This window comes from Haliaeetus leucocephalus, unplaced genomic scaffold (assembly GCF_000737465.1).
Source record: "Haliaeetus leucocephalus isolate CR32 unplaced genomic scaffold, Haliaeetus_leucocephalus-4.0 Scaffold2, whole genome shotgun sequence".
Lineage (NCBI taxonomy): Eukaryota > Metazoa > Chordata > Aves > Accipitriformes > Accipitridae > Haliaeetus > Haliaeetus leucocephalus.
Genome location: NW_010972438.1, coordinates 570,999 through 592,610, shown reverse-complemented (window position 1 = coordinate 592,610; position 21,612 = coordinate 570,999). Strand labels below are relative to the sequence as shown.

At 49.0% G+C, this 21,612-nt stretch overlaps 3 protein-coding genes across 5 annotated transcripts in view; all 3 read left to right on the top strand.

Moving 5' to 3' along the window:
- Positions 1-8,856, top strand: part of IFT122 (intraflagellar transport 122) — a 33,449-nt gene extending 24,593 nt beyond the window's left edge. For 2 of the 3 annotated variants that reach the window (XM_010570180.1, XM_010570170.1), the window contains 9 exons: positions 656-796; positions 1,833-1,930; positions 2,865-2,965; positions 4,121-4,286; positions 5,264-5,375; positions 5,819-5,947; positions 6,813-6,892; positions 7,551-7,715; positions 8,465-8,856. In XM_010570180.1, the coding sequence (XP_010568482.1) occupies positions 656-796; positions 1,833-1,930; positions 2,865-2,965; positions 4,121-4,286; positions 5,264-5,375; positions 5,819-5,947; positions 6,813-6,892; positions 7,551-7,715; positions 8,465-8,554 (1,082 nt within the window). In that variant the 3' untranslated portion in view covers positions 8,555-8,856. The remainder of the gene's footprint in view (positions 1-655; positions 797-1,832; positions 1,931-2,864; positions 2,966-4,120; positions 4,287-5,263; positions 5,376-5,818; positions 5,948-6,812; positions 6,893-7,550; positions 7,716-8,464) is intronic. The other variant, XM_010570186.1, reaches the window with a different exon arrangement.
- Positions 8,857-13,610: 4,754 nt separating this feature from the next.
- On the top strand, positions 13,611-16,690 carry RHO (rhodopsin). The gene is made up of 5 exons (XM_010570157.1): positions 13,611-14,151; positions 15,054-15,222; positions 15,333-15,498; positions 15,739-15,978; positions 16,364-16,690. Exons 1-5 carry the CDS (start codon positions 13,791-13,793, stop codon positions 16,481-16,483), a joined length of 1,056 nt encoding a protein of 351 aa, XP_010568459.1. The 5' UTR covers positions 13,611-13,790; the 3' UTR covers positions 16,484-16,690.
- Positions 16,691-18,629: 1,939 nt separating this feature from the next.
- On the top strand, positions 18,630-21,032 carry LOC104835225 (histone H1oo). The gene is given in 5 exon segments (XM_010573115.1): positions 18,630-18,747; positions 19,941-20,227; positions 20,317-20,449; positions 20,544-20,602; positions 20,685-21,032. Coding segments are annotated over 5 exon segments (945 nt in total).
- The last annotated feature ends 580 nt before the right edge of the window (positions 21,033-21,612 follow it).

The window sequence follows — 21,612 nt, the reverse complement described above, 5'->3', positions numbered from 1 at the left end:
AGAATTTGGTTATATCTGAGCTAGCTGAAGTCAGGAGGCCATTGTGCTGTGGGGTTGGGTTTTTGGGGGTTAATGTCCCGTCCCCCTATCCCCATTACTCTATGTGAAGGCTCTGTTTGCCAAATGCATGTTTACCAAGTAAGAATTCAGGATCTTACTTTATACGGGCTTCTGAGCATCAAATAAAGAAATGCTGTTAATAAATGATAGAATGATATAGTAAATGCTGTACTCTTTCAAAATATTCAGCATTAGAAACCAGACCACTAACTTCAAACATTAATTTATTGTACTTTTGAATGAAGTTGTGATTTGCAGTGTTTAGAGACTGCCATTGTTTGTATAAAGATCTAATCATGATAGCATTTTTGCTCTTTTCTATATTTAAAAAAAGCAACCAGCATTGTACAAAATCTGTAAGCTCAAGAGCTGCTGAGGCAGTGCAAAAGCCACAAAATACCTACAGATGCTTCTCATGTTCCATTAGTGTTGCTGCTTTCAAGGAGAAAAATAGCAGTGTATAATCCTTTTTATCCTGCCCTGGATAGACTATTTGATATTGGCTGAATAGACTGCTCTTAATTTAAAAACATTAATTTCAGTTAATTGATATGATCACACTGTAAAATCCTCTTTGTTTTGGCCTTCTTTGTAGCATTTCACAAGGCTGGCAGGCAGAGTGAAGCGGTAAGAGTGCTGGAGCAGCTAACGCACAATGCTGTGGTTGAAAGCCGATTTAACGATGCAGCCTATTATTATTGGATGCTTTCCATGCAGTGTTTAGATATAGCCCAAGGTAAGTAACTGAAAGGAAGCTTATATTTGTTACTTTCTTGTGCATGTAGACGAACAATTACTGAATTGTGATAGCATTGCTGCAACTACTTCACTGTTGTGTGGCTTTGTTTTGTTTTTTTTAATGCTGTGCATAACTCTGGCTTGTGCTATTTTTGTAGTTCCCCTCAATTTCCCATGTGCTTATTTAAAACAAATAAGCAAAACAGCAACATCAGCATGCTTAGGCCTCCTTCTGAAATCTGACTAGAATCAAAATCATGTCTCCTGGGACCATGCATCCTCAAGTACCTTCCCACAACACACGTTAACTGGAGAAGTGATAGGATGGTTAACGTACTAGTAAATAAAAGATGATGTTGGAGTGTAAGATACATCTAGTATTTGAACATAGGTTGGAGACGTACTTTACAAATTATTTGTGCCAACAGCGGTAAAACTGATTGTTCATTAGCTAACGTCTTGTCTTCTGAATGTATTTGACTGGGAGAGAGGTGGAGCCAGTAATTAATAGGTGTAATTTAGTAATAATGAATACTAAAGATTAATAATGCCTTTTGCCTGGTGCTATAACTACTTTTTTTTTGTTGTTCAGCTGATGCATGATAGTGCTCATCTGTTACCCTTCAGGTATTTTATAGAGAAGTAAACTTTTCCAAGTGGTTTACTAGTGTATTTAGTATTTATGAAACAAATGTTTCAAAACTAATTTTATTTGTAAACTCTGAAGTTAAGGATGAGGTTTCCAGTGATGCACACCTACTGTTTTCTACCTTTAAGCTATAGCCTCTAGCTATGTTAAAACCATTGCCTCAACCGTTTTGTGTTTTACCATGCTTGTTTTAGACCAGAAATTTCCTCAGAAAAACGGCAAGTCTGTGTAATGTGTGGTTTGCACAGGTAGATGGGACACAGTTGAACTGGTACATACCTCTTTTGGAAGTACTGGCGCTAAAAATCATAATATGCTGTTTTCTTCCAGCTGAGTCTCATAGACTCATTTTGGAGACTTACACTAATGCCTTTGCCTCCCGCAGAGAATGAACAACAGAAGACTGAAATGTTACAGAAGTTTCATCACTTCCAGCATTTGGCAGAAGTTTACCATGTCTATCACTCTATTCAAAGATACACTGTAAGATATTCACTTTAGAAGTTGTGTATTTATGCTTCCTGAGCATTTTTCTTTAGGGAGTCCAGAAATAACTAGGAATAATTAATTACTTTTCAGGCATTTAAATAGGGTGTAGATTAGTGATACTGTATAGTAACTTTATTTTATTTTATTATACAGCCTTCTGCTGTACTGTACAAGAACTTCTGTTGTCTCAGTTCCTAAAAACTGCATTGCAGTTTTAGCAGATCTGTGCTTGTCTTAGTGTGAGTAGATGATGTGACGATGACTGACTTCCCACCCTCAGCCCTTTTTTGCTAGTTTTATCGGTTTTGTTCCACAGTGACCTGAGCCTCTGGTCCCACACAGGCTACAGTCAGCTTTTCCTTTAATCATGGGAAAACAAGATTGAACAGAAGGCACCCTAGCTTAGGGATTCCCACAGTGTGGTACGTGTAACAGTAGTGATGTGTGTAAACTACCCCAAAATGATAAGCAATCATGAGTGAGGCGCTCCTGCGATTTCCAGCAATTGTAGCAATGTTGCTGCCACTGCTGGTGAAAATATCTGTTGTAACACATTTGAGAACCCTTATCTGTGCCCTTGCCCAAAAGAAGACTGTGCTATGGAGGTCTTTGCTGGTCAGACTATTTCAGACCTTACAAGTGCTGGAGACTACACTATTGCTGGCCAGTCTGTCCTTGTTTTTAAATAGTGTGTTAAAGAGTCTGGTTTAGGTACACGTATCTCTCTCTCTTTTTCTGCATGTAGCAGACATGAGCTTTGGTGATAAAGACATGCAAAATCCACTTGCTATATTCTGTCAGCACCTCTTCTTTTTGCAACTGTATGAAAAAAACACAGTACTTGAGATGCCTAGTGCTGTGATGCTTAGCGATATGAGTTGTTGGTTTTCCAGCTTAGAAATATGTGTCTGTATGTTTAATACTGCAGGAGGAGCCTTTCAGTTTCCACTTGCCTGAAACCCTCTTCAATATTTCCAGGTTTCTGCTTCACAGCTTAACAAAGGAGACTCCTTTGGGGATCTCAAAAGTGTATCCTTCCAATACAGTACAAAATCGAGAAGTTATCTTGTGAGATACATGAAAGAAATAATTGATGTTGATCCACAATGCAGCTATCTCCTCTAGGGTATCTTCGGTTTCAGCTGTTGGTTATAGTTAATGGAAACTGACTTTTGTCCCTAAGGAAATAATCAGCATCTTCAAACCATTGTATGCCATTATGTGTTTAACTGCGCTACCTTTTTTTTTTAAATAGTTTTGGAGAGCTGTACAAATCGGCTAACATGTAATTCTCAAAACCACCCACCCAGTCTGGTGTATCACCTTTGTCAGAGAAGCAAGTTCTAGAATACCAGTCACTGGAACAGGATGTTGGCTCTGAATCTTGACAGTGTTGTTACAAGGAGACTGAACTGAGACAGGAGGGGGGGGGGAACCAGGAGTGTTTGCTTCGCATGAGGCTGGTATAGCTGTGTAGTGTCTGTCAGGCTAACATTTGCACAGCTTTGTTAGTGCATATTGCATCTTTGGAGAGTACTTCATAAACGGTCTGTGTGAACCCTGTGGAAATGCACCTGTCTGTAAAAGATAGCAAGGGTTGCTGGATGCCACAGGGAGGCCTGATTTTCTCCTTTTCACTTCATTTATGGCTTTGGATGGGATGTTAGCTTTCCTTTTCATAACTTCCTCACTTATAAATGTATAATCTTTCATAATGTGTCTTGTGATCAGTAGCTTTCTAAACAGCAGTTACTGTTATACTCTGCTGAAAGGGAAAGACAACCCTTGGTCAATGACACAGAACATATGCTTTATTTCCAATAAGATGATGTGTATTTAGTTGGTGTCAGTGGGTTGCTGGTGTTGTAAGATTTTTTTTTTTTGGTTGGGGGAAATCCATTCGCTCTAAAATTACTGAAATTTTGTAAACGGAGTCAGAATATTTAACTAAAGCAATGTTTATGTAGGGTCAATTCCTTACTTTGCTAATAATTGCCCACAGACATTTTGATAGTCCTTTCGCACTCGTTTTTAAATGGAGTTGTGTAAATAGATTTCTCTTGTTAAAGCCTGTTTAAAGTACTGGTGTTGGATGTGCTTCATTGCCCAACTTCTCTTATTAGAAAGAGTATTGCAGTTTTTCTGAAATGCCATATGTATTTTTATTCCTTAATTAAATTATAGCAATACATTATTTGCCCTGGCAAAACAGAGTAAAGCTCTTGGTGCATATAAACTGGCTCGTCATGCCTATGACAAGTTACAGGGACTGCAGATCCCAGCTAGGTTCCAGAAATCAATTGAGCTGGGCAGCCTGACAATCCGATCCAAGCCATTCCATGACAGCGAAGTAAGTTGTAATGTGTTTCATGTTAATCATTAATATGTGGCCTAATCCAAGAATCTGAGTTGCTCTGTGCACAACAAAAAATCTGAAATATATTATGCATAGCTCTGTGATAGAATTATATTTCTGCTGGGAAGACAGTCCTTTTATTATTATTATTCAGGTCAGACTTCCTTTTGCTCCTGAGAACAAATTAAAATCAGTCCTTTCTTTATGGGCAGCTTCCATCCTCCCTCTCCTGTCTTGCATCTACCTTCCTCTCTGCCTATTAATTCTTTCAAGCCTTTTTCTTTCTGATCCACATGCAATTACTCCACAGTCTTTGTCTCACTGTCCAGCTGGAGGTCACTTTCATTTGTCCCACTCCTAGCACTCCTTTCCTCCTCCTCCTATCCCTTGAATGACCTTCCTTCCTTAAGTCTTATTTTAACACCTTTTCTTCTTTAACTGAAGTCTGACTTTCTGCAGTGTTCTATAAAGCCATGTCTCATGGAGTACTCACTAAAAATAAATTGCATTGTGCAAGTGAACATGCACCTGGCCACCTGAAATAATAGAAACACAATCTTAAGAACTGCCTAAAATAACTGTGCTCTTGAAGAGAGATGAATTAATTGGAGAACTTAAATTTGATCAAACCTTAGAGCAAAAAACTTTGCTTCGATAACCTTCTTTTCAACTTCTTTTGTCACTGTGTATTTGATGCAGAATTCTGCTTCTGTTACTGCCAAGGCAAGGTGAAAAATTAATTATTAGAATGGTGAAGACAGCTATTTTTAATGTGAGAACTTGCTGTTTTATTAAAAAGGGAAAGCATTTTCAGATGTTTAAGGATCTGATTTCACAGCAGTATTTCTCCAGATTAGCACTGATGTAGTATCAGTGGTATAAACCCTGGGAGCCCATATTTAATTGAAAAGAAAGAGTTCAGGATGTGCTGATCTGTTTATGATTACTTTGCTCTGTATGTGTCTTTGCAGGAGCTTGTGCCCTTGTGTTATAGGTGCTCTACCAACAATCCTTTGCTAAATAACTTGGGGAACGTCTGCATTAACTGCAGACAACCTTTCGTCTTCTCCGCTTCCTCCTATGGTGCGTTGGAATATCGCATTTGGTTGTGTTTTTCAAGTAGATAAATGTTAAATGAACCTAGTAGGTTAATACTTAATTTGTTCTCTCTGCAGTGTTGTTTGGCCAAACAAATCTTTCCTTTTAATGTTAGATTTGACTAAGTGCTTGCGTCTTGTCCCAGGGATTGTTTGATTTCATTGCAAGATAGCAGCAGCAGTAAAGCATTGCTTTATTATGAGACACTGAATGTATGAAGTGTTTCATTAACACAGATGAAATCCTTTGAGAAGTTGAGGGGGGTTTTGGTTTAATTTTATTTAACTTGCTTCATAAGAACATGTGGGCAGAACACTGCCATCATAGAAGCCAGAGGGTGTTCATTTCTTAAGGGGCACAGTATCTTCTAGGAGGCATTTTCTGAGTTCTTGCAGGTCAAATGCTCCTTGCTTTTCACACTCCTTTAGAAGTACTGCATCTGGTTGAGTTCTATTTGGAAGATGGCATCACAGATGAAGAAGCTGTAGCTCTCATTGATCTTGAAGTTCCAAGATTGAATAAAAGAGAGAATAAATGGCAAGAGATGATGAGTGACCGTATCCTTTTGATTAAAATTGGTTTCCAGTTCTTTTCTTAGGGGGAAAAAAGCAACAATTTTGAAAAAAAATATTTTTTTGCCCCCATTAGGTTTAACATTTTTTTTTTGTCATATGACTGATGTAAGTACAATTGCATCATGTTTCTTTTTCAAGTTAGTTAAAACATCACTCTGGTTGTTACACTAAACCTAATATTTTCATAAAGCTTTTTCATCAGAACAATTTCTTTCTAATCATGTGAAACATTTCCTTTTAACAATGGAATGCCATGCTTTACCTATTCTGTTTTAACCACTTTCTGTAAAGAATGGGGAGAATCTGAAGTGTGTTACTCACTTCCCCTAACAGCTTGCTCTAGAGGCTGCCTTCTCTTAGCCAAGGGAAACCAGCATGGACTTTCTTCATAACCATTCCTGTTGGAATCTGTTTTGTAATGCTTTGGCATCCAGAGCTCCCAGTTGCTGTGGAGGCCATATAATATTAGTGCAGAGTAGTGCACAAGAAAACACAAACTGTTACTAAAGCTGCTCAAAAATATAATTTAAATAGGTTGCTTCATTTGCTTTTTGTCATCTGTCAGAAGGGGGCAGAGAGGGGAAGAAGGCAGAGCTGATGTCATACTTGGTTGTGGTCAGTTTTGCCGTACCGCATGATAAATTTCCCCAGTCACTGTGAATCACAGCAAGCCCTTCTCTAGTACTTTCTACAATAAACTAGGCACTGTAGCAGTTTGAGAATACTCTGGAGCAACAAGGGTACCAGTCCTGCTGGTATGTTTTCATATTTATTCTGTGAGTGCTAGCTGCTGTGAGAACAGATAATTTTATAGGAACTCTTTTTCTTCCTTAAGAAATGCATCTAGATGCACAGAGTTTGAGGCTTGATGACAATACAGATATTATTGAAGATGATGATCCCTTTACAGCAAAACTGAGCTTTGAGGTAAGAGCCTTACCTGTATCTTCCAGTTGTTTCTTCCTTGTTAACAATAGAAATGAATAGAAAATTTTAACTTGGAATCCATGCTGCTCTTCTGGTGTGAATGTGTTGCAGAGACTACCACAAGAGAGATACAAAGCAGGGGACTGGAAGAGAGGGATGGCACTTGGGACAGAAAGGGATTTGCCATTTAACTCCTTTCTTAAAAAAACAACCAAACAAACAAAAACCCTCCAAAAAACCCAAAAACCTCAAAACAACAAAGATATTAAAGTAAACGTTCCTGGAATTCGGTTTTATCATCATAAAATGATACAATGGGACTGTCCCCCAGGCTATTTCTGTGTCTAAGCGGTATACCTATAAAACAGTTGTTACTGTGAGGTTTTAATAAAGGCTGTGGGCATGGGTGTTATTTACAAGGAATTGTGTTAAAGTGAATAATGGTAGCTCACTGAAACCAAGTTAGAGATATGGCTGAATGCTACTGTCGCTGAAGGTATTGATAAAACTCACAGTGAGTATGGTGGGACTAGTCTCAGGCCAATTCTATATTAGCTTCTTCTACTGAATTTCACTTTGCTTCTTACAACATCTTATTAATCCTCAAAGGGCTTTGCAGTTGGTAACAGTAGTTCTTCCTAAACCTGCTCCCCTGCAGCAAGGAGGCTCAGAATTCGTTCCAGTGATTGTGAATCGTGCTGTTCTCCAGTCCATGAGCCGGAGGGACGTCCTGATTAAACGCTGGCCAAAGCCATTGCGATGGCAGTACTACCGTTCCCTGCTACCAGATGCCTCCATTACCATGTGTCCATCATGTTTTCAGGTAGTGTTTTTATGGAGAGGTTTGAAAAAAACCCAACCAACCAAAAAAAAAAACCCCACCCAAAAAACCAAACCAAAAACACCCTACTGAGAACCCTATGGCTGAAACAATTCTAATCATTGAAACCACATACTTTAAAGTGTATTCAGCAAATTCCTGAATGATGCAGAGACAGAGAAGGCAATGAAAACCAAAAACTAAGCGCTGTGATGCACAGAGGACCAGCTGCCTTCTGAAAACTTTGAGGTAGCTGAATTTGAGAAGTTGCACTGACAGCAAGTCAGAGCCTCTCGAGCAAACCTTGACTGAACAATGAATGCTGATTTGTATTTATTTATTTTTGCTCTGTCTCTGACTTTCGGCCTGGTCTAGCAGGGAAAATCAGTCAGTAACTAAGTTAGTTTGTGGTTCAGTCCCTCTCCCTCTCCTTCCCCTCTCAGGAATGGCTTTTTGAAATACTGGAAGTCAGTCATGTTTTCTTACACAGAAACTGTCTAATTTTTGTCCTTCCTTCTGCAAAAGTAATTAATTGGTTTGTGCCTCTTCAACAGTAATGGCAGTGGTCTGTGAAATGCTTGCTGCTCTATTCCAGCCTATAGCTCTCTCAGGCAATTGAAAGTAAGAGGCCGATTCTCTTGTAATGGTAGCTTCAGAATGTCTGTGCCATAGAGAAGCTGTTGAACTCAGTTTGTGTTTTCTTTGAGCAAGTCACAGGCTAACTTGTCCCTAAATCTGTTCCTAATTAACAGATGTTTCACACAGAAGACTATGAGCTTCTTGTACTCCAGCATAATTGTTGTCCATTCTGTCGGCGGAGAATAGATGAGTCAAACCAATGAAGAAAAACAATCTTATACCTCAACTGACAGACTCCCCTATTGGCTTGGCAAAACACTTCTTAGAGTTTTCCTAACAACTTAGTTAAGTCATCTTGTTCCATTTTGTACATTAGAGTAGAACTGAGTTGAAGAAATGTAACTTTTTTTTTTAAATGAAAATGTCTGTTGTTTGTTAATGTCCTCTACATTCCCCAGGCAAGCAGCTGAAGTGCCACAGATTTTTACAGGAATGTTTCTAGGGTCCAGTTCAGCCTTGAAGTAATCGTTGTTTTTACTCCAACTTGTGTTAGGACTTGATTTGCTCCTTAATATGTACCTGTTATTGACAGATCTTCAAATAAATGGGACTATTTTTCACTACTCTTTGTCTCAGAATTTGCTACAATGCTGCTGCTTCTGAGCTTGAATTTTTTTTCCTTTCTATTCCATTTAGGCAAGAACAGCATTAGAGTTTAGAGCTCTTAAAATGTGATCGTAAGAGTTACACTGATCTTGGCATAGAGGGCCATCTCACAGCCACACTGAGAGGAGGGTGAGCGAAGCTTTTAATCTGAGTAGAATTCACCCTTGTTAAAATGCAAAATGCCAGGTTGTGCATGGAAGTATGCATTTCATGTTAACCAAGCTGCCCAGACATAAGTACCTCAACTGCCCACTGCTACGTATGTAATCCTAGTAACATTAGCGCATTCACCACTAACAAAAAACTGGGCTGAACTGAATGTATTTGCCCACTTCTAAATGTGCTAGGCAGGAATACCAAAGCAGCTGAGGGCTCACAGTCAGCCAGTGGTTTCCCACAGCACCTCCTCTGTACCCAGGATAGGAGAGTTCTTCACTGTCTGCTGAGAAAATCGTAAGTGTTGTAACTTGCTGCGGTACTGAAATCACAGGATAGTTCCCACGACTTCTGGTACCCTGTCCATTCTTGTGGCGTTTGTGATCTGAGTGTACCTTTGTGGTGTGAGCGCATAGGCCTTTCTGAGCTCGAGCAGGTCCCTTGGCCCTCATGCTGAGCAGCGGAGTGATGTGCTAAGGGAGTATTTCTGAGCAGTATTTCCCCAGCATTGTTTCAGTCCAGAGCCATGGGCAAACAATGTGTAGAGGTGAGAGGAGATGGACCTTCTGCCTTCTACTTCAGCCTCTTGCTGAGGCTGAGGGGATTTTAATGATGCAGCTGCTTGACCAAACGTGGTGGGTCAGTCCCAGGCAGCAACTAAGCCCCCACACAGTAGTTTGCTCACTCCCCTGCCTCCCTGCAGGACTATGGAGAAAAATCAGAAGAGCAAAAGCAAAAAAGCTCACAGGTTGAGATAAAGACAGTTTAACAAGTGAAGCAAAGCTGTGCATGCAAGCAAAGCAATAAGGCATTTATTCACTGCTTCCTGGTGGCAGGCAGATGTCCAGCCTGCTTCCTGGAGAACAGGGCTTCAGCGTGAGTAATGATTACTTGGGAAGGCAACCACCACAAACACAACATCCTCCCTTCCTCCTCCTTTCCCTGATCTTTTATTTCTGAGCATGACATCATCTGGTGTGGAATACCCCTTTGGCCAGCTGTCCCAGCTCTGTCCCCTCCCCCCTTCTTGCCCAGCTCTGGCCTATCGCTGGAGGGACAGAGCAGGGAAGAAAACCTCAGTGCTGTGCAAGCACTGCTCAGCTATTGCTACAACCCTAGTGTGTTATCAACACTGATTTAGACACAAATCCAAAACACAGCGCCACATGGCTGCTATGAGGGAAATTAACTCCATCCCAGCCAGACCCAGAACACCATTGTACTCCTGGGTAGTTGAATCTCCTGAGGATGGTCACTGAGTAGTTCTCTGACAGCAGGAGAATTTGTGTAGGTAACCAGCTGAGCTGGATTGGAGCTGGGAAGCGATAGGTCTCTTGACTTCAATCCAGTATAAATTGTGCCCATGTTACCATGAGTTCTATTGTTGTTATGACATCCTGTCTGTCACGGCCTCTCTTTGCTTTGAGTGGGAAATGATATTCTACTTTACTGTCTTAAGCTATTGGCTGAGGTTGTTGGGTGCTGGTAAAGCAGGTACCCACGTAAAAGACACTTTGCACATGAAACTAGTGATGTCTCCGTGTCTGCTTGAGTTCGCCTTGAAAGTGACACCCTGCAATGGCACTGCAGGGTTTCCGAGTCCCTCAGTGGTTCCTGACCAAGTTTGCTGAATTTGCCACTTCAAAAACATTCTGTTCTAATTACTGCTCATCTGCTTTTTGACTCATCTGTCACTGTTTGCAATGAAGACTTTGCGACTGACATGGATAAACAATGCTGTTTGAGATGTGAGCCAGAATGGAATTCGGCTCGTTCTCCCAGAACTGAGCTGGCTTTGCAGAGCTAGTGGGAATGAAAAATTATAAAAATAAATAGATAGGGTTTGCCGTGATACAGAGACAAAATGGATCAAACAAGGAAGCTTTTTTTTCTTTTTTTAAACAACTCTGTGAATACTGTCTAGGTTTGAAAAGTGTATTGGGCTTTTCTGGGCAAAACCATACTTGACACATCTCGTACATTGTGAAGATGTTGTAGTTCCAGACTGCCCTCTGCCATTGAAACTCCCAGGTAACTTCATGATAAGGCGCCCCTGGATGTACAAGAAGTCCCACCACGGCGCTTTTGTCTGAAGCTATTGCGAGTGGTTGACCCAACTGTTTTCTTTGATTTGCACTGTTCTACCTCATTAACTGCTTGCCTGTCCCACTGCTGTACTCCAGTGGTGACGCACACCAGGCCCTAAGCTCTGAGCAGCAGCTGCTAACCTCAGCAGTGGCTTATTGCATCAGAGCTTAAGGTGGCATATTTGTGTATTGGGAAGATAAACCTTTAATCCTTCTTGTATGCCCGGGTATGAGTACGAACAGCTGCATTTGCAATTAGATAGTGGCACTGCTCTGGCCTTGGCAACATGTGAAAAGTTAATTGAGAGGGATTTATGATGAGCAGAGTGTGTGTGATGACGTGGTATTTTCATGTTAACATGAAGGAAGACCTTTGGGACTGTCCAGAGTGATTGTGGCCTGCCTTTGGCTACAGCCAGCCAGGTCTTCCTTTGTCCGTGGTGCCAGCACTTTAGCTCCTTCAGACCTTCCCACTTACAGTGAAGGTTTCCCAGCTTGGTCTCTTGAGTACAGCGCTTTGTGCTTTTTCCTTTAAACTTTTTGCATGTGCTAAACACTAACCCACAGGGAACACTGGTAAAAACTGGGCCAGGACTGAAGGAAGTTTATTAAGGCCAAGAGGATGGGAGCTTCTGCCCACCTTACACCTGTGAGCTCCAGTGTCTCCAGCACATCCTCCTGTGCTGGATGAGGCATTCACAATTGTCCCCTCCTCTGCTCCTGGCTGCAGGGAATGCTCAGCTCAGCCCCCCCGCCCGGCTGCAGCCAAAACAGAGAGGGGAGGTGGGTGCTCAGGTGCCCTCCAGCCTCTGTCCCCTACCAAGGGGCAGAGCAGACAGTCCTTGCCTAGCTGCTGCGGGGGAAGCAGCTGGTACCTGCCTGCCAGCTGGAACATTTTTGACTGCTAATGAGAAAGGTGGTAAACAGTGGGTGGAAAAAAAGAGAAGAGATAGGGAAAATAGCTTAGGAGCTTAAAAGATTAATCATGATGGTGTGAACTGTAAGGAACCACCTTCTCCAGAAGAGAGATCCTCTGCAGTTGGCTTCTTTGTGCTCACTCTGCTGTATGTGCTGTCCCATTGCCTCTGACAAATTAGGAGAAGATAATGTTTAACTCAGTTGCCGGCTGGCACAAAGAACATTTCAAGCACAACTGAGTGCATTGAGTGGGGAGGCAGAGGGACACGGAGGTCATGGGAGGCTCCAAAGACAACTTCCCTGTGGAATTTGATGATTCTGCAAGGTTTTGGGGAGACCAAAGATGTCTGTCAACTAGCATATGAAGTTGAGTGTTGGGTTCAGCTCAGAACCTCCCTTCAGTGCTGTTGTCCAGCGGCCTTCTCAGCACCAGTGCAGAATGATACCTATCCAGGACAGATGGACTAGGTTATTTATTAGGTGTTACCAATGTAATTGTCATGACCCAAAGCACATACAAAGCCAGGCACAGAGGAGAGGGTACAGCTGGAAACCTGCCAGCAGGGTCAGTGTTTCACTGTGGTGTTCAAACCTCCCCAGCCAAATCCTGTAGCAGAAAAAGAGGTGGCTGAGGGCATGTGGAGGAAGAGTTGGTGATGCTCGTGCTGCCTGAGAGCACTCTTCTGCAGCCTCCCACAGGGAATGGCACTTATGGTGGGGCCAGCTCTCCAGTGGGGACTAGCTGGCGTCATGGACCTGCTTTCCCCTTGTAAGAACGGGCCTGGGGCACCCCTCTGTCACTGTCGGACCACACCACACCTGCCCAGTCCAGCCACCATTTGCAGCCCTCAAACCCGCAGTCGTGGGATTTTGAACCACAAACTTCCCTCCTGTTAGCAGGGGACAGAAAGGAGCTTCTGTTTCTTGGCAAGCACTGAAAGCTCAGCCTGGGACCCTTGAGAAAGTGCAGCCAAGAGAAGGATCCCCGTGTGCCTCGTCTTCTCCTGGCACCCTCCGCCTGGCAACCCGATGGTAATGCATCCCATTCCTGGTACCTTTGTGTGGGGAAACTGAGGCATTTTGCACGGATGGGCAGCGCACCCCTGAGTGCCCATGGAGGGTCCCTGGGGGCGGAGGGGCGAGTGCTTCCCCCTGGGTGACGGCAGCGTGAGCAGTGGATGTCCAGCTCTGGAGCGTGGGGTGGAAAGACTGCCGTGGGTGCGGGGCCACCCCAAACTCTTGCTCCCTGGGGAGCACAGCCGTGCTGAGGAGCGAGGCTGTGTGAGTGGAGCTGCCAATCTGGTTTGGGCCCCCCCAAATGAAGGGTGCGGTACAGAGCTACCTCTTTATGTACGACCATGAGCCGTGGTCTCCAACAATGACAGCGCAGGCCAGAAACAGGTGTCACCTTAATACTTTCCCAGGAAAGCCAATTACCCCTGGATGATTATGATTAATAATTCTCTAAGCCCTAATCGTGCTGACACCAGTGCCTGGAGCTTACCCCGGGGGGCACTTTATAAGGGGCACGCTGCGGAGGTGAGCTTAGCCGCTTCTCCTCGGGGTGAGGGTGAAGGCTGAGAGGTGGCGGGAACCCCACTTCAGAGGCGATCCCCCCGCACACAAAAAACACCCCTGAGTAAGAGCAAAAGGCACCTCACGGACCGCAACCATGAACGGGACAGAAGGCCAGGACTTCTACGTGCCCATGTCCAACAAGACCGGGGTGGTGCGGAGCCCCTTCGAGTACCCCCAGTACTACCTGGCTGAGCCCTGGAAGTTCTCGGCGCTGGCTGCCTACATGTTCATGCTGATCCTGCTCGGCTTCCCCATCAACTTCCTCACGCTGTACGTTACCATCCAGCACAAGAAGCTCCGGACGCCTCTAAATTATATCCTTCTGAACCTGGCGGTCGCCAACCTCTTCATGGTCTTTGGAGGCTTCACGACCACCATGTACACTTCAATGAACGGGTACTTTGTCTTTGGAGTAACAGGGTGCTACATTGAAGGCTTCTTTGCTACACTGGGCGGTAAGTTTTCCAAATATTCAAAAATCTTCTGCCAGGAATTGCCCCAGATTTTAGGAGGAGGAGGGAAGATGCCCAGATGATCTTGGAAAACATGGTATCTGGAAGGTTCTTGGTCTGCTGCTGATGTGGGCCAAGGCAGTTGCAGTGTTTCAGGGTGGGAGGTGAAGAAAGTGACAAATGACACTTTTTTTTTTTTTAACCTTATTTTGGTAGCCACCTGCTCAGTATCTTGAGAACAACAGTGCAGCAATGAAAAGCAACTAGTAGCAGATTTTGCAGTTGTTGGATTTGCACATCTTTTTGGCTTGCTTTCTGATGAGAGATGACAAATTTGTTCTTCCTGTTTCGTGGGGCTGAGTCTGTCATTTGCTCTGATGCGGTGCATGGTGGCACAGGCTAGCAAAGCTGGCTTGCCTCCTCGTGTCAGCCAGGCTTTGACCGAAACAGATGTTAAATAAAAATTGTGTCTAAAAATGCCCTCCTCTGTTCAGCTCAGCCTTCAGCCACAGGCAACTGTTGTACTGGTTTGGTCCTCGTGGCACAAATTTCCTGGGAAGCTGTGGGTAGTGAGGGGAAATCCTGGGATGATGGGCACTCGCTGCATCTCAGAGTGGGACCACAGGCTTGCAGGTGCAGGTGCTGTCTGGGATGAGTGGTAGGATCCAGCCATGGATCTCAAAACACAGCAGCAAAGTGGTTACTGTGGGTCAGCAGTGCAGCCAGGAGGTGTCTTCTCATGCCTTCCTACTGCATCTGCACTCGGCCTTTGTTCATTTCTCCTTCTGAACCCTTGGCGGAGATTAATCTGCTGCCAGGGGTCTTCCTCGGCTGCCATCAGCGCGTTTTTCTCCCCCTGCTGCTCAAAGTCCCTATGTCCCCATCCCTCTCTCTCCCCGGTGCAGGTGAAATTGCTCTCTGGTCGCTGGTTGTCCTGGCTGTCGAAAGATACGTAGTGGTCTGCAAGCCCATGAGCAACTTCCGCTTCGGGGAGAACCACGCCATCATGGGCGTTGCCTTCTCCTGGATCATGGCCTTCGCGTGTGCAGGCCCTCCGCTGTTTGGCTGGTCCAGGTAGGGAGGACGCTCTGCCTGGGGCCGTGGAGCCTGGCTGGTGGCGGCTCAGCCGTGGCTTCCAGCAGGTCTGCTCCGCGGGGCGCTGACCTGCCTGGCTCACCTTGCAGGTACATCCCCGAGGGCATGCAGTGCTCGTGCGGGATTGACTATTACACTCTGAAGCCAGAGATCAACAATGAATCTTTCGTCGTCTACATGTTTGTGGTTCACTTCATGATCCCGCTGATGGTCATTTTCTTCTGCTATGGGAACCTGGTTTGCACTGTCAAGGAGGTGGGTACCTGCCAGTGGCGGGGGGCCGGGGGCCGCCCCCGTCCCCAGTGCTGTGAAGGGGCCCACGCCAGGCTCCAGACTGGTGACAGAAAGGGCCCTCAGGCGCCAGGCTGACCCTCCACGAACAGGGAAATAGCAAACTCCAGACGTGCAGCTTAACTACCCCAAGCCCTGACCCCAGTCCCATGCCGCCACAGCCTTCCACAGCTCCATCGCATTTCCATTCCTTTCTGCCTGCAGGCTGCCGCCCAGCAGCAGGAGTCTGCCACCACCCAGAAGGCAGAGAAAGAAGTGACCCGCATGGTCGTCATCATGGTCATCGCCTTCCTGATCTGCTGGGTCCCCTACGCCAGCGTTGCTTTCTACATCTTCACCAACCAGGGGTCGGACTTTGGGCCCATCTTCATGACCATCCCGGCTTTCTTTGCCAAGAGCTCCGCCATCTACAACCCTGTGATCTACATCGTAATGAACAAACAGGTAACTGGCAGGATGCCAGGCGATCTCCTTTTTTGTATTTTGCTTTATAACAGCTTGCAGAGAGTTATGGCACCTCGAGGTACCAGAGGGGGGGTTGTTTCTGGCTGATCTTGTTCCAGCATGCAGGAGGGTGATCGTGCAGCTAATCCTTAGCGTTGCATAAATCTCATAAATGCAATCCCATCCCATCTGAAATGACCTAGGCGCTGGGTCGGTAGAAGTGCTGGGGCTGCATCCGTCCCTGAGCAGCGGTGAAGGAGACTCCACCGCCTCCTGCACTGCAGCGCTGGGGGCTTCCAAGCAGCTCTGCTGGGCTCGGAGGCAGCCCTGCAACAGGAGCCGCCTGGCACCTGCCTGCTTCACCCCGGGATTCCCTCTCTTCCAGTTCCGTAACTGCATGATCACAACCCTCTGCTGCGGCAAGAACCCGCTGGGCGACGAGGACACGTCTGCTGGCAAGACAGAGACCTCCTCCGTCTCCACCAGCCAGGTCTCTCCCGCATAGGCCCCGCCGGAGCGGCTGGTGCACGTCGCCGCCCCGGGAACACGAACCTAGCCCCGCCGTCGCCGCTGCCGCCCGCCCCGCTTCACCACCGCCACGGCCCCGCGGGGCAGGCTCTTCTCTCCTGGTACTAGGAACCCTGGGAACAAGGCTGTAAATGTGTACACACGTTTTGTAATTAAAGTGCAAAGGCTTAGCTCCTCCACTGGCGTAAATCTGTGCATTTCTCTTGACTTGCTGAGAGCTCGCACCCACCAGCCCTGCGCGCAGACCCCTGGGTCTGACAGCCCCGCCCCGCCGTGCGCGAGCCCCGGGGCACGGCAGAGCCGTCCTCGCCTCCCTCGTCCCACCTTGACGGCCGGACTGGGGCCAGGGTGCGTCCCTGCCTCTGCCACCACGGGGGCTGGAGCTGGGGCCGCCTCCCGGCTCTGCCGTCGGAGATGGAGCCCGGCCACTGCCGCCCACCCGCTCGGCCCCGCCGCGCTCCGGCTGCCTGGGGCAGGTTTGGCTGCTGCCAGGTGCCCCCAGGCCTGCCAGGTGCTCCCAGCTCCAGCCCTGTCCCACCTCCAGCATGTCAGAAGCCCCAGGAGGCACCGTGACCCCTCCGGGAGGGACGAGACAGGGTACCGGTGCATGTGAGCCCCTCCGTGCCACAGAGGTGATGGCTGTGGATCCTGCCCAGCAAGCAGGTGGCACCGAGGGGACCTGGTGGCACAGCACGGCATGGCACAGCCATGTGCGACCATGGTTGGATGTGCTGGGGGAGAGCTCGGTGCTTGCTCCTGCAGGCACCCAGCACAGCAACACGCACACGGCGTTTGCACCCTCAGCAGCAGCCTCGCTTGATGTCCTCCCACCAGGAAGCACACCCTCCCCGTTGTCCCGCCATTCATCCTTAGGCATCTTCGGACCCCTGCGGCCTGGGGCCGTGCCCCGAGACACACTCCTCCCGCGCACCTCCCCGTTGCAGCTGCAGTCAGCTTGGCATCAGCCCAAGTAGGAGGTTTTGGCCAGTGCTTGTGCTTTTGAGGATTGATCGGTGCATCGCTAAGCTTTCCTCCGCACTGTAGCAGGCAAGACATGGGAGCATATGGCTCAGAGACGTCGACATATGTTTTAAGCACTACAAGATGGCATATTGCAATTGTAGCAGTGTTCTTCATTTTTATTTTTAGCTCAGTTATACAAATACGATGTTTTTCTCGCTGTTCAGTGTTATCAACATTTGAAACTATTTTTGTACATTATTATCCTCTCTGATTTCTAATCCTATGCAGCTTTGCAAGGTCTAATAGGGAACGTATAGAACCCATGCAAGTTAAACCTTTAATAAAGAGCAATTTGCAAGTACAATTCTCTCATTATTTTTTTTTATCGATACTTCTGCATATTCAGTGAAATCTAAAGATTAGAGGTTTATGAATAATTCAGTGTTTAGGCTGATGTCTGATTCATGTACTTCAAATCTGGGAGCTGGTTTTGGAGGGAAGAGGGGAAGGATTTGGTGTTTATTTGCTGTCCGCGAGGCTGTGCTCCACGGCAGCCCTGTGATGCTTGGTGCTGTGGCTTTCCCGCCTGCGCAGGACCGGCCCCAGCACATGCTGGTCGTGGCCTGGCCCTGAGCCCGTGGGCTGTCGCCCCACACAATGCCCAGCCCTATGGCTGCTGCTGGTGGTGGTAGGGGCAAGCGATGGTTTGGGATCCCCCTGCCAGCCCAGGTGGGTGCTGGGGGCATCACGGAGCTGCTGGAGGGTTGATGGCTGGATCCAGGAGGAGGATACGGTTGGAGGAGGTGCACCCAACCCTGCCGTGGTGCCAGCTCCTGCAGCCCTCCAGTGTCCCCACCATCCCCTTCCTGGGGAATTTGGAAATGGAGCAGGGAACAGGCTGGTGGTGCTGGTCCAGGGGGAGCTGGGCATGTGGGCCCTGGGCACAGGGTGCCTCTCCCAGCTTCTTACTCCAGACCTGGCTCCTGCTGGCACCTGGGTCCCCTGCCAGGATCCAGCCCCCAGGCTCAGCAGGTGGGCACAGACCTTGACAAAGGTCTTCCTTTGCACGTACATTGGTGTGGTAACTTGTCTGCTGAGTCAGGCCGTGACCCAGCCCGGCCGTCACATAATCCTGGCCCTTCCTCAGGCTTTCACAGACGATGCGTACAAAAGCCTTGCGACTCCTGCGTAGAGAGGAAGGGACTGATGCGGTGCCCGTGGAGAAACACAGAGGTCCCCAGGGTGAGGATATTCACGCTGTTCCTGCACCAAAGAGCGGTTTGTGACAGGCGCACCCTGCGAGCACAGGCGGAACAGAAAGTAGCATAAACACTCTACCCCACTGGAACAGCGGGGAAAGTGTCCATAGGATCCCAGAAGGACATTTTTAACACGGCCGTGACACAGAAGTGCCCTGGGTGCCTTGGGGACCCCAGATGGCCAAGGGCTCAGCTCACGCCGCCCGTGGGACAATGCTGTCCTCGATGTGAGGTGGTTGCTGCGCCAGGAGCCAGCACGGAGGGGACACGGAGGGGACACGGAGGGGCTGCCCGTGTGTGTGGGGCTGGGCGTGCTCTCCCCAAGCACAGTGGGATTCGGGGGGCAGGGATGAGTTGGGGTCCTGCTCATGAGCGCACACCTGGGGCTACTGTGGAGAGTCACTCCTGCCTTTGCTAGCCAACAAAGCAGCTCTCCATTTTCCTCCTCTTGTTTGTGGGATTGATTTTTCTCCCCCATTATCAGGCTCCCCTGGCGGTGCAGCTCCCCACTTCCCAGTGGGGCCATCCCGGGCGAAAGGAGCTGGCACGTCACACCAGTGCACCAGCAACGGGTCCTGTGCGGGCCCCACGCTGCAGGCTGGTCCCACAGCAAAGTGCTGTCAGCAAGCTGCAATCCCAGCACCCCGCCACCCACCAGGCAGCAGGTAGGTGCCTTTCCCTGGCGTGTTCAGGGCAATCACCCCGCGACCCCCCAGCCTCTTGCCCCTGTCCAAACCCTCTGCTCGGACGTGCCCCTTCTCCCTCCAGCCCCTCGCAAAGCTTTGGCAAAGGGCGCTCAGCTCCCCAGCCACCTGCTCCCACCCGGGCGGCGACCAGAGCAATTAGCAGCTGCTAACCAGCCCCTGCAGTTAGGGTGCTAATCAGATAAATTAGCTGGAAGGGAACTGAGCCTGTGAGTGAGGGTGGTGGTGTTGTGAGCAGAGCTGGGCTTGCCTGGGTCCCGGGCTTTAGGCTGGTGTGCTTGGGCCGGTGTGCGCTGCCATGGACCCTCAGATGGGTAAGGGGTTTGCCGAGCCCTGTGGCTCCCGTGCAGCTGGGGCTCTGCTTGGACTCTGGTGGCCATGGTCCCTGTGAGCCCGCAGGGATGAGCAGGGTCATGGCTGCTCAGCTTCTGGGAGGCTTTTCAGCCCTTGGGGGTGAGCGCTTCGGGGCTGGGGCTGGGTCCCAAGAGGCGCCTCTTGCCTCTCGCAGCAGCTGAAGCTGCTGGCACAGCCCAGCTCCCGAGTCTGCTGGCCCGGGGCCGGCGGCCCCCGCACCCCCCCACCCTGCATATGGTCATCGAGGCGCTGCGGGCCCAGGACCAGAGGAAGGGCGTCTCCGTCGTCGCCATCAAGCGGTTCATCCTGACCAAGTACCCTGCTGTGGACCCTGTCCGCCTCAAGTACCTGCTGAAGCAGGCGCTGAGCAAGGGGCTGAGCCGCGGGGACCTGGTGCGGCCCCGCAACTCCTCCGCCATGGGGGCCACCGGCCGCTTCAAGGTGAGCGGGGGGGGCTGCTGGCCCCGAAGCTGTGGGGCTGGGGACCGAGGTGTCGCCTGGCCCCGCTTCCACCCCTCTCTTGCCCCCAGTTAGCCCCCAAGAAGCTGCAGCCAAAGCAGCCGCCGGGCCAGGCGGATCCTGAGAAAGGACAGGCCCCAAAGCCGGGACGGAAAGGGACCACCAAGCCCCCCCAGGCCCCCGCAGCGGGTGCGTGACAATGAGGTAAAAGGCTGGTGGTGCCACCGGCTGCCCCGGGCTGCCCCAGCCCCGTGGAGAGGCCCCTGCTTGGGGTCATCCACCACCCCTTCTCCCACAGGCACCGCAAAGGAGAAGCCGACAGCAGCGAAACGGAAGCCGAGGGCGAAGCCCGTGGACGTGAGTAGGGTGAGGTGATGCAGTGGTGAGGCTGGGTGGCTTGTGGCATGGCAGCAGCCTTGAGGTGCTCTCTCCCTTCCAGGCCAGGCCGCCAGCACCAGCGAAGCCCAGGAGTGGTGGAGTGAAGCCCCCGCAAGCTGCCGGCCGCCCCTGGGCACCTGGCAAAGGACCTCCAGGGCCCCCTGCAGCTGCTGAGAGCGCAGGAGGGGGCAATGATGACAGCCCTGTGGGTGCTGGGGCAAAGGGGCCCCGAAAGGCGCCAGTGGGAAAGAGTAAGAGGAAGGTGCCCAAGGGTGCACAGCAAGATGCCCCCAAGGCGAAGGGGGATCAAGGCAAGGCGAGAAAGCCCCGGGTGACCCCAGGAGCCGGCCAGGGGGAGGCTGGGCTGCGGAAGGCAGCCCCCCCACCAGCAGGCAGGAAGGTCCCATAGGGGGTTTTGGACAACCCTGCTCCCCTGGGAGCCCAGCCCTGCTTCCAGCTGGGCCTGAGCCCTTGGGGTCTGGGTTGGTTTTAGTCCCCAGGACAGGTTTTAACTCTGTGTTCACTTCCTGCTAATAAAGCTGTTTCACTTCCCTCATGAAATGGCATGAATGCTGCCCTGCTTGTGGGTCTCTGCCCCTGCGCTCCCATCTCCCAGTGCCAAAATCCCCCAGTCTCTGGCCTCATCCTGCGTGGTGCAGCGGTGAGCTGGTGCTGCGGCCAGCTGCCTGCCATGCATGCTCTCATGGAGAGGTGCCCTGTCTGTCCCTGGCTGCAGTGGACACCAGGCCAGCCAGCAGTGCTGGGGGGTGCCAGGTTTTAGGGGCTGTGTGGCTGATGGTGATCCCCGCTGCAGGGTGATGGCCTGGGTAGGGGGCCCAGGGACCCATGGGACACGGCACAGTGCCACTCCTGGGCACTGCGAAGCTCGCGCTTGGCCAGTCCTGCCGGTGTGGGGCTGCGGTGCCCACAGCCTTGGTGTGGGGTAGGTGTCTGGCCCTCTGCCCTCCTGCCTGCCCTTGTACTAATGA